This window comes from Eschrichtius robustus, chromosome 10 (assembly GCF_028021215.1).
Source record: "Eschrichtius robustus isolate mEscRob2 chromosome 10, mEscRob2.pri, whole genome shotgun sequence".
In the NCBI taxonomy this organism is placed as follows: Eukaryota; Metazoa; Chordata; class Mammalia; order Artiodactyla; family Eschrichtiidae; genus Eschrichtius; species Eschrichtius robustus.
Genome location: NC_090833.1, coordinates 33,553,905 through 33,566,312, shown reverse-complemented (window position 1 = coordinate 33,566,312; position 12,408 = coordinate 33,553,905). Strand labels below are relative to the sequence as shown.

General features: G+C 45.8%; 1 protein-coding gene across 1 annotated transcript in view; it reads right to left on the bottom strand.

Moving 5' to 3' along the window:
* GABBR2 (gamma-aminobutyric acid type B receptor subunit 2) overlaps nt 1–12,408 on the bottom strand; it is a 361,415-nt gene that overhangs the window by 206,672 nt on the left and 142,335 nt on the right. Inside the window, exon 3 of the mRNA XM_068551919.1 lies at nt 11,435–11,605. Coding sequence (XP_068408020.1) covers nt 11,435–11,605 — 171 coding nt within the window. The remainder of the gene's footprint in view (nt 1–11,434; nt 11,606–12,408) is intronic.

Below are 12,408 nucleotides of genomic sequence, written 5' to 3'. Positions count from 1 at the left end.
AATTGACTCAAAGTATAAGCCAAAGTCCTCACTAATGTCTTGTTAAGGGCCAGAAATCCCCCCAAACCCCCCAAAAAACTGCTCCACTTCCCCCTCACCCATTCTGTTCCAGCCGTAATAGCCTCCCTGATGTGGTTCCAGCACCACCAGACTCACTCCCGTATCAGGACCTTTGCACATGCTGTTCTCTTTGTCTGGAACCCTGTTCAACCAGATATCCTATGACTTGCCCCTCACTGCCTGCACGCATATACTCAAATATCACCTTATCTTTGAAGCTGTCCTTGACCTCACCCCACCCCCCATGGCATATCCTACCCCCCTTACCCTACTTCACTTTTCTCCCTAGCACTTATCATTATCTGATATATTATACATTTATTTGCTTAATTGTTTTTTTTTTATCATGTGTCTCCCCCTCTAGAATGCAAGCTCTTTGAGCGCAGGGACTTTGTTTCATTCACCGATGTGTTCACAGTGCCTAAAACAGTGCCCGATGTGTGCTAGGTACTCAATGAAGAGGTGTTAAATGAATGATGCATTATAGAATGAACACGAGGAAACTGTCACACTAATAGAGCAAAGAAAAAACCACATAACTTTTGATATAGATTCTAAAAAGACATCTGATTTTTCATTGTGCATATCTGGTTCAAACACCTAATAAATAAAAACAGAACGTCCCTTAACATGATGAGGAATACCTGTTCTTCTAACAGACATCATACCTTACAAACAGCATTCTCATTAAAGCAAGAACACGACAAGAATATTCACTATTATCACTATTTTAAAATATAACTCTATGGGACTTCCCTGGTGGCACAGTGGTTAAGAATCTGCCTGCCAATGCAGGGGACAAGGGTTCGAGCCCTGGTCTGGGAAGGTCCCACATGCCCCGAAGCAACTAAGCCCATGCACCACAACTTCTGAGCCTGTGCTCTAGAGCCTGCGAGCCGAAACTACTGAGCCTCCACACAACTAGTGAAACCCGTGCGCCTAGAGCCCGTGCTCCACAACAAGAGAAGCCACCGCAACAAGAAGCCTGCGCACATCCCGCACACCACAATGAAGAGTAGCCCCCGCTCGCCGCAACTAGAGAAAGCCCGCGCACAGCAACAAAGACCCAACGCAGCCATAAATAAATAAATAAATTTTATATATATATATATATAAAAAACTCTAGGATGTTCAGTAAATGAGGCAATAATAATAACAGTAATAACAGCTTATATAGCGGGTGCTCTTTTGGGCATTGTTCTAAGACCAAAGTGCTTTATATGTATTAATTTATTTTAATACTCACAACATCTGAGGTAATATGAGTACGTTCCCATTATCAGGGACATGGAAAAATTAACTGATTTGCCCAAGGTTGCCTAGTTGGTAAGTAGCTGAATTAGAACTGGAATCCAGGAAGTTTTTCTGTTCTAACCATAAAGATGGTGTAACTGTGGAAAACAGAAAGCAAATTTGTTCTTGCTCCAGATGGTATTGTTGTCTATCTAGAAAACTCGAGGGAACTAAGAGAGGAAAATCTACCAGAAGTAATAAAAATTCAATATGGCCAGTCAAAAAATGTAAATACACTGATCAATAGCTTTCCTATATTCTAGCAATAACCACTTAAAAAATGTCAAGGAAATTAGATCCCATTCCCAAAAGTAATAATAAATGTAGAATACTTGAAAATAAACCTAACATAAAATGGACAGGATCGACATGAAGAAAATGACAAAACTTTACTAAGCACCCAAGATATTTTGAATGGAGAGATGTTTGTTCATGAATGGATAGACTCAGTATTATAAAGATGTCAAATGTCCCCTAAATTAATTCTGGAGTTACTGAAATTCAAATAAAAACACCAGTGGCATTTTTGGAACCTTACAAAAATTAATGGGTGAACATAGAGACAATTGTGAAAAAAGAAGGCAGGACTGCACATAAAATTATATTAGAAAGAAAGAATATTCAAAACACTGGGATGCCAATTTCAGAATAGATAGTTAGATCAATGGAATAAAACTTTAAAAACGCAGAAACAGTCTAATATAACAGCCATTAGCCACATGTGGTTCCTCTGCATTTGAAATGATGTTGAAATGATAATGTTTTGGGTATATTGCATTAAATAAAATGTATTATTAAAATTAATTTTCCCTATCTCTTTTTTCTTTTTAAAATGTGGCTACTAGAAAATTTAAAATCACATTTGTGGCTTATATTATATTTCTATTACACAGAACTGGAAAGTATATATTAAAAAAAGCAGTATGGGGGCTTCCCTGGTGGCACAGTGGTTGAGAATCTGCCTGCCAATGCAGGGGACACGGGTTCGAGCCCTGGTCTGGGAAGATCCCACATGCCGCGGAGCAACTGGGCCCGTGAGCCACAACTACTGAGCCTGCGCGTCTGGAGCCTGTGCTCCTCAACAAGAGAGGCCGCGATAGTGAGAGGCCCGCGCACCGTAATGAAGAGTGGCCCCCGCTTGCCAGAGCTAGAGAAAGCCCTCGCACAGAAACGAAGACCCAACACAGCCAAAAATAAAAATAAATAAATAAAATTATATTAAAAAAAAAAAAAAAAAGCAGTATGTTATTTTCTAAAGATAAAATTTAGCATAGGCATTTTAAATGGGTCAGGAAAAGATGCATTCATTAAATGCCAGAAGAATTACTGAATGATTATGAGGACAGAAGAAAGAAAGGTATGATATCTCAGGCCACATGCTGAAATTCTGGTTAAATTAAAAAATGAAGTAATAAAAGTACGAGAAGAAAATGTAGGTGAATTTACAGAAATTCTTGGGATGGGAAGAGAATGCCAAGCTAAACTTAAAAGTGAACAAAAAAATGGTCTTCTTAAACTTGACTATACTAAATATTAAAATTTTCAATATTATCAAATAACATAAAAAACAAAATTGAATGTCACATGAAACATGGGGAGATACTTGCAATAACTGTGACAAAGAGCGGATATCCTTACTTTGTAATGAGCTCTTATAAATCAGTAAGAAAAACTCCAACAGGAACATGTGCCAATAACATGAACAGCCAATTTATGAAAGGAGAAACAGAAATGAGAACAATTCCTAGTAAAAAAGAAATTCAATCTTAGTAGTAATCAAAGAAATGCAAATTAAAATAGCAATTGCCAAGGATCAAAAAAGAATAATATACAGTGTTGGCAATGAGTACTCTCATATACTGCTAAGAAACTCTAAATTGGTATGATCTTTCTGGAGGACATTTTGGCAACATGTACAAAAGGTTCCAAAATGTGCACACATTATTTCTAGGAATTTATCCTCGAAATATAATCACAGAGGTTCACACAAAAATACAAGTATGGATTTACTGCACTGTTGTTTGTAATCAGGAAAAATTTGCAACTATCTCCATATTTAGTTTTCAACAGCTATTGGGAAAAAACAGCAACAGAGAATACCTCCTGTACCATCCCAGATCCCTCAAAATGTCAAAGATTAAAAACAGAAAAAAATCTCTAACAGTTCTGGAAAATGATTAAGAAGACCATCAATGGACAGACTATCTGCAGAACTATACTGGAAGACAGAAAGGAAGGGAACAGATCAAAGGGATAAAGAAGATTGGAGAAAAGCAGCCCCAAACACATCAGGCTGTGGCAAAGGCAGGGACAGTTCATGGGGTCACCAGGCCCACAGTCGAGAGGCCATTACGAGTCACGGTGGTGGAGAATATCTGCTGGCCGGGGAAAACATTCCCACTGGGTTGCTAAATTAAAGAAGCCGTTTCTATAGTAAGAGCATGTATTCATTTATGCAAGTTCACTCATATGTATTGAAAAAACTGTAAAGACATATGCCTATAGATGTTAACACTGACCTTTCACTGGGTAGTTATGGCCAATTTTTAATTTTCCTTTTTGTTCTTCTGTGTTTTCCAAGTTTTCTGCATTGAGTATATATCAACATTATGGTTAGAAAACAATAATGAGTATTTTAAAACAAAGAAGCAAAAAATAATAACAAAGAGAACTTAAACTTTTTATGTAAGAAATGAACTACAATCTTATTATTTTTCTTTTGAATTCCTGCAGTAACCTTCTGGCTGGTTTCCCAGACTCTAGTCTGCTCGTCCCAATCAGCCTTCAAGATTGCTACCATCTCTCACTGCCGATTTGAAACCTTCTGTGGCTCCCTGCTTCCTACTGCTGACAGATGAAGTCCAAACATGGAGGCATGTGGGGCCTTCACCATTCCTTCCCCCAACCCATTCTCCCCTTCTCGCCCTACACACTGAACTGTCCAGCCCTAACTACTTACAATTTCCTGAAGGTTCCACATACCTTCCAACTCTACTCCTTTGCTCACATAGCCCTGGCATTACCCAAGCCTGGCAGATGGGCCTTGGGGAGAAACCGCAGCCAGAATTACCAGAATAGCTCTGGGGACCCACACATGACAAGATGCGCCGCCTTGTTAGCCAAGCTCAGCCAAGGCTGAAACAAAGTCTCCTGGGACACCTTGGTAGGAGCAGGTGTGGAGGGACAGTGCTGGGCTCTGAGATTTGGGATCTGGGAAGATCATAAGACTTAAATGCAGAATCCCACAGCAAAAACTCCAGGGGACTGTGAGGAGCTCTGCTTGAGACATGGGTTGCTTGGACCAGATACCTACCTCCTTGCTCCTGTGGTGAGTGTTGGGCAGGATGGATGGGGGATACTGGCTCAGGCCCGCGGCCTCCTTCTCTCCACAAGGGGAGGTACAAACCTGGGTTCACACCCACCTATACCTGCCACCGCTTGGTGAAGCCTTGGCAAAGTGACTTAATCCTTCCTGAGTCAGTCTGTTCTTCCAAATGGAGACGGACCATGCTGGGCGACTGAATGTCATCGCCTGCACACAGTAGGTGCCCCATAAATGGCAGTAGATGATGTCATAATTATATTTTCCTACCCAGAGGTCCTGGTGCAACAGCTGCTTTATGGGGATCGCCTCGTGCTCTGGGAACCTGGCCCAGGGACTGTGCAGGAGGCCCCAGGAAGTGTCCCTGGTGAGGGCTTTGAGGTGGATGGCCAGCCCCCCCCCCCACCAGAGACCTCCAGGATCTCCTTCTGGGCACTCACTCACCCCTGTGTTCCAGGGTCCACGCAGCCTGGGTGAAGATACATCTTATATCACAGCCCTGGTGAGCAGTGAGTGTGGCACTCACCCAGGCCCTGCATGAGCCCTGGGGCTAGCACCACAGACCCCCAGCCAAGCATCCCATCCTCTCTGAGCAGGGTCCAGGGCAGCTCCTTTCTTTTAAGAGTTGGGGTGTGTGAGGTGGGTAGGTGCTTGGCTCTGAAGACCTGCTGTGGAGTGTGAGAGAGGACACATCCACCATCTCCTCCCTGTTCTAGAGTGGAGGGTGGAGTGTAGTGGGCCATCTCTCCAAGGGCAGAGCTCTGAGCCAGACCAAGGCATTTAGCCTGCCTTTCTTCAGAAAGCTCAGCCACTGCAGCCACCCCTGGACAAGAAACCCTGGATGTGCCCCCAAATGTGTACACACTGCCACCAGGATGGCAGAAGGACTGGAAACCGCAGGCCCTGACGGAGGGTGGTTCTCACCACGGTGGGTCTTCCCGCTCTGCAGGGATGGGTGGGCAGAGCACCTGCTAGTTGCCTGCACTTCCACCTGGGGGCATGCACATGAAGGAACAAGTGTTGCTTGAACCTCAGAGTCTGTCCCATGGAATCTCGGCCTCAGAAGCCTGAAGGTCTGCAGGGCCAATTCTTGACCTTGACCTGGAGTTTTTCCCATTGACTATCTGCACTGGACCAGGGCTTCAAGGAAAAGTCTATTGCCAGTACTACCCCCTACCCCTCATCCAGCCCCATCTGTTACATGAACAGGCAGCCAAATGGCTTCATCCATCTCAGTGGTCCTCACACTTCAGTCCCTCCTGTACCCTCTTAGAGGCAATCTCACTGTGTACACGCACCACCTATGTGTTTGCTAGCTTAGTATTTTCCTCTAAACAGACTCATTTTTTAAATGAAGATTTCATTCTAAACAAGAACATCAATGAAGTTCAGTTTTGATGGGCTAGTAATTTTTCCCCCTGGTATATAATAACATAAATACACAACTATTAAAATTGTACAAAAATCATATCACATATACATACCACCCTGGGAAATAATGGAGCCCTCCCCTCAGCGCTAAAAAGGCTGCACAAATAGCTACCTGGGAGAGGGCAAGATGAATATGGAGCAGTCCCTGCTGGCTGGCCCACAGGTCTCTCACAGAGCAGGAGGTAAAAGCATTAAGAAGGAGAGGACGTTTCTCGCTTGGGGGCAGACAGCCAATCACCTAAAAGCATCAGCAAGTTTTTCAAGTAGAAGCTGGGGCGCAGGGTGGGGCACTAGGACCGTCAGGATTAGAATCTGATCTGTCAGGAGTCCCCTCCTGCTTCCTAATGATAGAATATCTGCAGGTATGTGGGTGGCCCAGGTGATCCTGCAGCCTAGAGGAAAGCCAAGGACAGAGGTCAGAGGTGGCTCAGTGTGCCTGGCCCTCTTCTCTGATAAAGTGGGCCTAGGAGCACAGTGGCCTCAGCTGAAGGCTTCCCATTCCTCCAATACAGGGATTCTCAAACCCCAGAGGGTCTGACTCAGGGGACCTGGAGTGGAGCCCTCAAATTTGCTGCGAACAAGTTCCCAGGTGTTGGTATTGCTGATGCTGCTGGTCCAGGACCATCCTGCAAGAACTGCTTTAGAGGATGGGATTACCCGATCCTGGTAAGAGAGGATTCTGAAGTGATGACAACTCAGAATGAACATCCCAGGGAGTAAAACACATAACTCAGACACAAACTACAGTGTGCTCATTTCCAATGCCCAACACTGACGCCACCCAGAAGAACCACACAGCAGGACCCAGGTCACTGCTGGTTCCAGTGGCCAGCCCAGAACTTTCCACTGAGATCTCTAGAAGAATCCTCCAACAACAAACAATGTCACATCCAAAACAAGACTCAGTTAATAGATGACAGAATGACCTGAGCTGAGTTCTGTGGGAATGTGACTTCCCAACTTTGCCAGTGCCTCCCTTCTTCCCCATGGCCCCAGCGACTCATGACAGGGACTGAGACTTCTCTGCACCCCTCTCACCCCCATCTACCATCCTAGCTGCAGTCAGACTATGGGCCACAGAAAGGAAATCACTGTATTCACCCCTAAGAATCTGGTCTAATGGATAGAGATTGATTTACTGACATCCTTAGTGAACCCAGACGTGCCAGGCAGCATGCGGGGTGAGGGGACAGAAAGGCTCTTGTCCACTGGGGCCTTCCAGTCCAGTGGCAGCAGGTGACCGATGAGGAAGCAGATGGGGTATTTCTCTGCCCCGTGCAAGGAGCTGGTACAGAGTGAAGCCCGAGGGGAGAGAAGCACAGAGGCGGCACACCTGTCCCAGCCTGGGGAGGAAGGTGGAGCCAGGTGTGGGGGAGGACGCCTCACAGAGAGGAGCCAGCACGGAGAAGAGGCTGGACCAAAGGGGGAAGTGCCTGAGATGAGACAGAGAAGGAGGCCTCAGGGGATGTGAAGGGTCTCTGCGGCCACCCCAAGGAGCTCATCCCTGCTCAGAGCAGCAGAGAAGGGCTGACGATTCTACTAAGTTTGACTCCTTGATTAGAAGCAAGCACAGGGTCCCCTGCCCTCATCTTTGGGCATGTCCCCCAAGCTGTATAAGTGGCAACTTGAGAGGAGGTGACCAGAAACCGCTTTGGTGGGGCAGATGGCAACCTGGCAAGCAGAGAAGGCGTCAAAGAGCTGCGGAGGGCCGAAGGGGTAGGCGCTTCGAAGAGGAAGCTCTGCAGATGGTGCCCTTTTGGTCTTGTACAGATCAAAGGCTTCGGTGGGTCCCAACTCTTGAGGGAGACTCTGGTGTGGAAAGGTCAGCCCCAGGAGCGCCGAGATCACTGAGGACCAGTGACTGGGCAGGGAGTGTCTGAGCCGGCTTGGAAGGAGGGGAGGAAAGGGGAGCCGTGCTCGTGGCAGGCACTACACCCCGCCACACAGCCGGGCTCCTGAATGGCAGCCAGCCATGCGTTAAGGAACCAGACTCTAGATGACAATAAAAATAACAGCCACCCCTTGCATGGTGCTTATTATGAGTCAGGCACTCCTCTTAGCACTTTAACTTTCTGAACATATATAATCCTCACAACCACCCTTAGAGTTAACCATTATTATCCCCATTTTTAAGAGGAAGAAACTGAGGTACAAAGAAGCTCAGTAATTCTCATGGTCACACCTCTGGGAGTGGCAGGATCAGGGTCAATGACCAGATCTCCCTAAACCCTCACCACAGATTCCTTGAGCTAGGAGAGATCTTAGAGGTCAACTGACCCAACTCCCTTATCTTACAGAAGGGGAAACTTAGGCCTAGAGAGACTGAGTGATTTGTCCAACAGTACTTAGCTGGTTAGTTGCATCATGGAATCAGGAACCCAAAGAATAACTCAGTGAAGATGGTTTAGTAGAGCATAGAACCTGGAGCTGGGAGAAGAGGCTCAAATAGCCCTCTTGCTGTCTCTGTTGGTCCTCCCAGGCACCCCTACTCACTGCCTTCATCTCCACCTCATCCTTGCCTCCATCCTGTGCCTGCACTGCCCATGTGGATGCCACAGCACCCTGGCCTCTCACTCCCCTCGTCCCCTCCAACTTCAGGATTGCTTTCATTTGACATTCCTTCCAGTGTACCAGTCCGGAACAGAAGTGCTTGATGCTGCGGATCGACCAGTTTCATAAAAGGAATCCAGTTTCCTTTGCACTCACAAAAAGCTGTTAGCCCCTGGCAAGTTTCCAGGGCCTGCACTCCAGCGATGCAGCCCAGACATCGGGAGAGGGATGCCAAAGCCTTTGGGCACAGAGAGGAGTCAGCTGGGCTGAGAGATTTAAATTGAGAGGGGTTCTTGCCAGCAATACTACCAAGCAACATCCTGTCCTTAGAAAAGAGGTTTCCCGCTGAGATGCCCTGAAACCCAGCTGAGGGCTCTAACATAGCTGTGCAGGGACACAGATGTGGTACCAAACTGCCAACACCTGACCCCAGTGAGGACAGAGTAATGGCGAAAACACTGACCAATAGTCTGTCAGGCTTCCAGCCTGGGCTGGGCTCTTTACCAGCAAGTGCCCTGGGGCAAGAAGGCACCCACCCTCCATGACCTCAGTTTCCTCATCTGTAAAATGGGAACCATAACCCCTCCCTACAGGGCAACCAGCTGTGAGAGTGTTGGGAAATCTATAAAGCACTCAACCAAACTGGGGCTGATCATTTATCCTCTTTACACCAAAGATTTGGGGTTTTTCAAACCTCCAAGGCTACACACAGGTAGTTCCCATGTGACTGCAGGAAGTTATAGATGGAAAGAAGGAGCAATGGGAGGTCTGGACTAGGCATCCAGACTCCAGGATTCAGTCCTAACTTCTCTGCCAACAATCTTTCATGGCTTCGGAGGTGCTTTGAAACCCTGAACTTTGTTCCTTCTCCTCTCTGGGCCTCAGTCTCCCCTTCTATACAATGAGGAGGTTGGGGGAGCTGTCTCTAAGGGCCCCTCAGGCTCTGTCAGACAAAGACTCCCCTGGAAAAAAAGCAGGTCCCTCCAAATCTCGGCAGAGTCTCATGTTAATGGGACCACAGGACTGGCCCTCCCCACCCTCCCCGTTGAACTGTTTCACACTCATTTCAGAACATTTGTGGCTGCTGTATAAAGGGCAGGCTTCCAGCAAAAGCCTCTTCAGTGTTTGGCAGTGAGTCACTCCCACTGGAGGTGAAGTTCCCCTTGTGCCTCTCCCTAGGGACTGGGAAACAGAGGTGGGAAGATCAGGACCATCTTGTCAGGGAAAAGCTGGCCTTGTTTGGATGACTGCAGATGGTGGGGCCAAACACGTCTGCTTTTCAAGCACCTCTGAAAACATCCCTCTCTGTGCATAAACTATAGTTTACAAAGCTCTTTAAATTCATGACTCATCTGATTTTGGCAACAACTCTGCAGGAATAGGCATGGAAAGGGTTACTGTCCCCATCTTATAGGGGAGGAAACCACAGCTCAGAGAAGTGAGGTGACTTCTCCAAGGTAGCACAGCCAAAGCATGGAGTGGCCTCTCCTTCCCAAAGGAGAAACGGGGCAGAGCTTCAGAAAGGTAAGTGCAGAGCTGGAGTGGAAACCAGGTCTGTGATCCCCAGCCCTGCTATGCTCTCCCCGCCCATCCCCCGCCCCACACTCGCAGAAGGGGCGTGTCCTCCCTGACTCCTCTCACTGAGGTCTGCCTGGACACCCGCCTCATACATTTCCCCCCAAATCAGCTCACAGTTGTTTTTTTTCTCTTGGGCTGCTAAGCACACCTGGAATGTCTTACCTTGTTGGGAGGCTCCATGTATCAAGAGCACACATAGGAGAAGATAGGAAAGTAGGAACTATAAAGAGACTAGGAAGAAAAACAAGAAACCATTCTGCACTCAGCTGAGTGGAGAAAACTGCTTAAAGATTTGCGAATAGTAAAGATATGTGGAAATGGGAATTTTCAAATGTCGTTGGAGGGACTAGAAATTGGAACAGCCTTTCTGGAGGTAAGTTTGTCTCAACATTTTAAAGGACCCAATAATTCCACTTCTAGAAATCTATTATGAAGATGCACACCTAGGTGGGAAGGTGTTGGCTGTGATATCAAAAAGCTGTAAACATTCAATAAATTACCATCTATCCATGGGACACAACACCGTGGCCCATTAATAAGAACGAAGTCAATCAAGATCTCTAAGGTCTGTTGTAAAGTGAAAAATGCAAACTATCTAGTATGAGGACATTTGGGTTTAAATATATTGAAAAAGGTCTGGGCAGATGAACACTATACAGAAAGCAGGACTTCACTTGGAAGGGAAAGTGGATTTAGAGGGATTGGGTAAAGCAGCCCTTTTCTTTTTTTACTATATATAATGTGGCTTTTTTGTTGCTGTTATTGTTGCAACAATAAACCCCAGAACACCAAGTACTGATGTATACGTGTAAGTCATTAAAGCAAACAAACAAAACCAGAAAAACCACCCAATCCACAGTGACTTTGGAAACTTCATTCCAAGCCAGCTCCTCCCCAAACCCTCCTCACAGGAGAAAGGCTCTTGGCGGCACCTCGTGATTTTAGACGGCCACTATAGGTCAGCAGCAAGGACAGCACACTACAGGGGCAGTGAGGGAACAGACCACGCGATTTAGCCAAACGGCACGACGGAAAAGAAGGTTCCACTCCTGAGCTGTGCAGGTTGGAGGCCTTCACCTGTCCCACGCACAATCGAATTCCTCAACAGCTTAAAGGCCCCGTGTCAGAGCCCATCCCTGATTGAGCTGTCTTGCCCCTTGCCCGGAGGTGGGTGAGATCGTGCCTCTCGGCAGAGCGTACCTCGGAGAAGCGCTGCACGTCCTGGGTCAGTGTGCCCACTCGCTTCCACTGGTAGTGCTTCAGCAACTTCAGGATGGCTGGATTCACTGCGTTATCTGATGGGACCGTCCGAAAGAAGTAGGGGTATTTTTTCTTATCTGCTAGAACAGGCGTGGTGGCAGCAAAAGAGAGCTGAAAACACAAAAGAGACAGCACTTTTACTGGGGGGACCTCAGAGCTGTGGGCCCAGGATCTTTCCTAAGGTAACAGAGGTCTTTAGTTCTCACTCGAGGTACAAACACACAGGCAAAATATTTTTAAACCTTCTTAGTGCAAAAGTAACAAGTTATAATTGAAGGGAAGGTTTTTAAAAATGCAAAATAAGGAGAAAGAACCATCATTAATGTTGTAGTCTAGCTCCTTCTGATCCTTCTTCCATGCACGGCAATGTTTTAAAAAAAGATTCTTGAGATCATTCTACATACACATTTGAACTGTTTATTCCCTCACTTAACATTATCCTACAAGCATTTAACCGTCCTGTTAAAACTTCTTGTAAACATTTTAACATGTAAACTTTTTAATAGCAGCATAATATTCTAGCATATGAACATAGCATAATTCACTGAATCATGTTTAATTTGGGGGCATTTAGACTGTTTCTAATTTGTCATTATTGTCATATTATTCTACAAGCGTCTTTGTGCTTGGCACTTTTCCCCTATATTTCAGGCTATTTCTGTAGGATAGAGTCTAGGATGTGAAATTTCCCAGATAAAGGATGTGAGCTTTTAAAGACTTGATATTTATTTCCAAAAAGGATTGCATCAATTTACACACCCACTAGACAGTTATAATTAGAGGGCCAATCTCACCACACTCTTATCAACGGACAGAAATAAAACATCTTTCTATCTAATTTATTAATGATTTATCACTGCAGAACTGGAATCATATTGCATTCATTGGTTATACATAAGGTTGAACATTTTTCC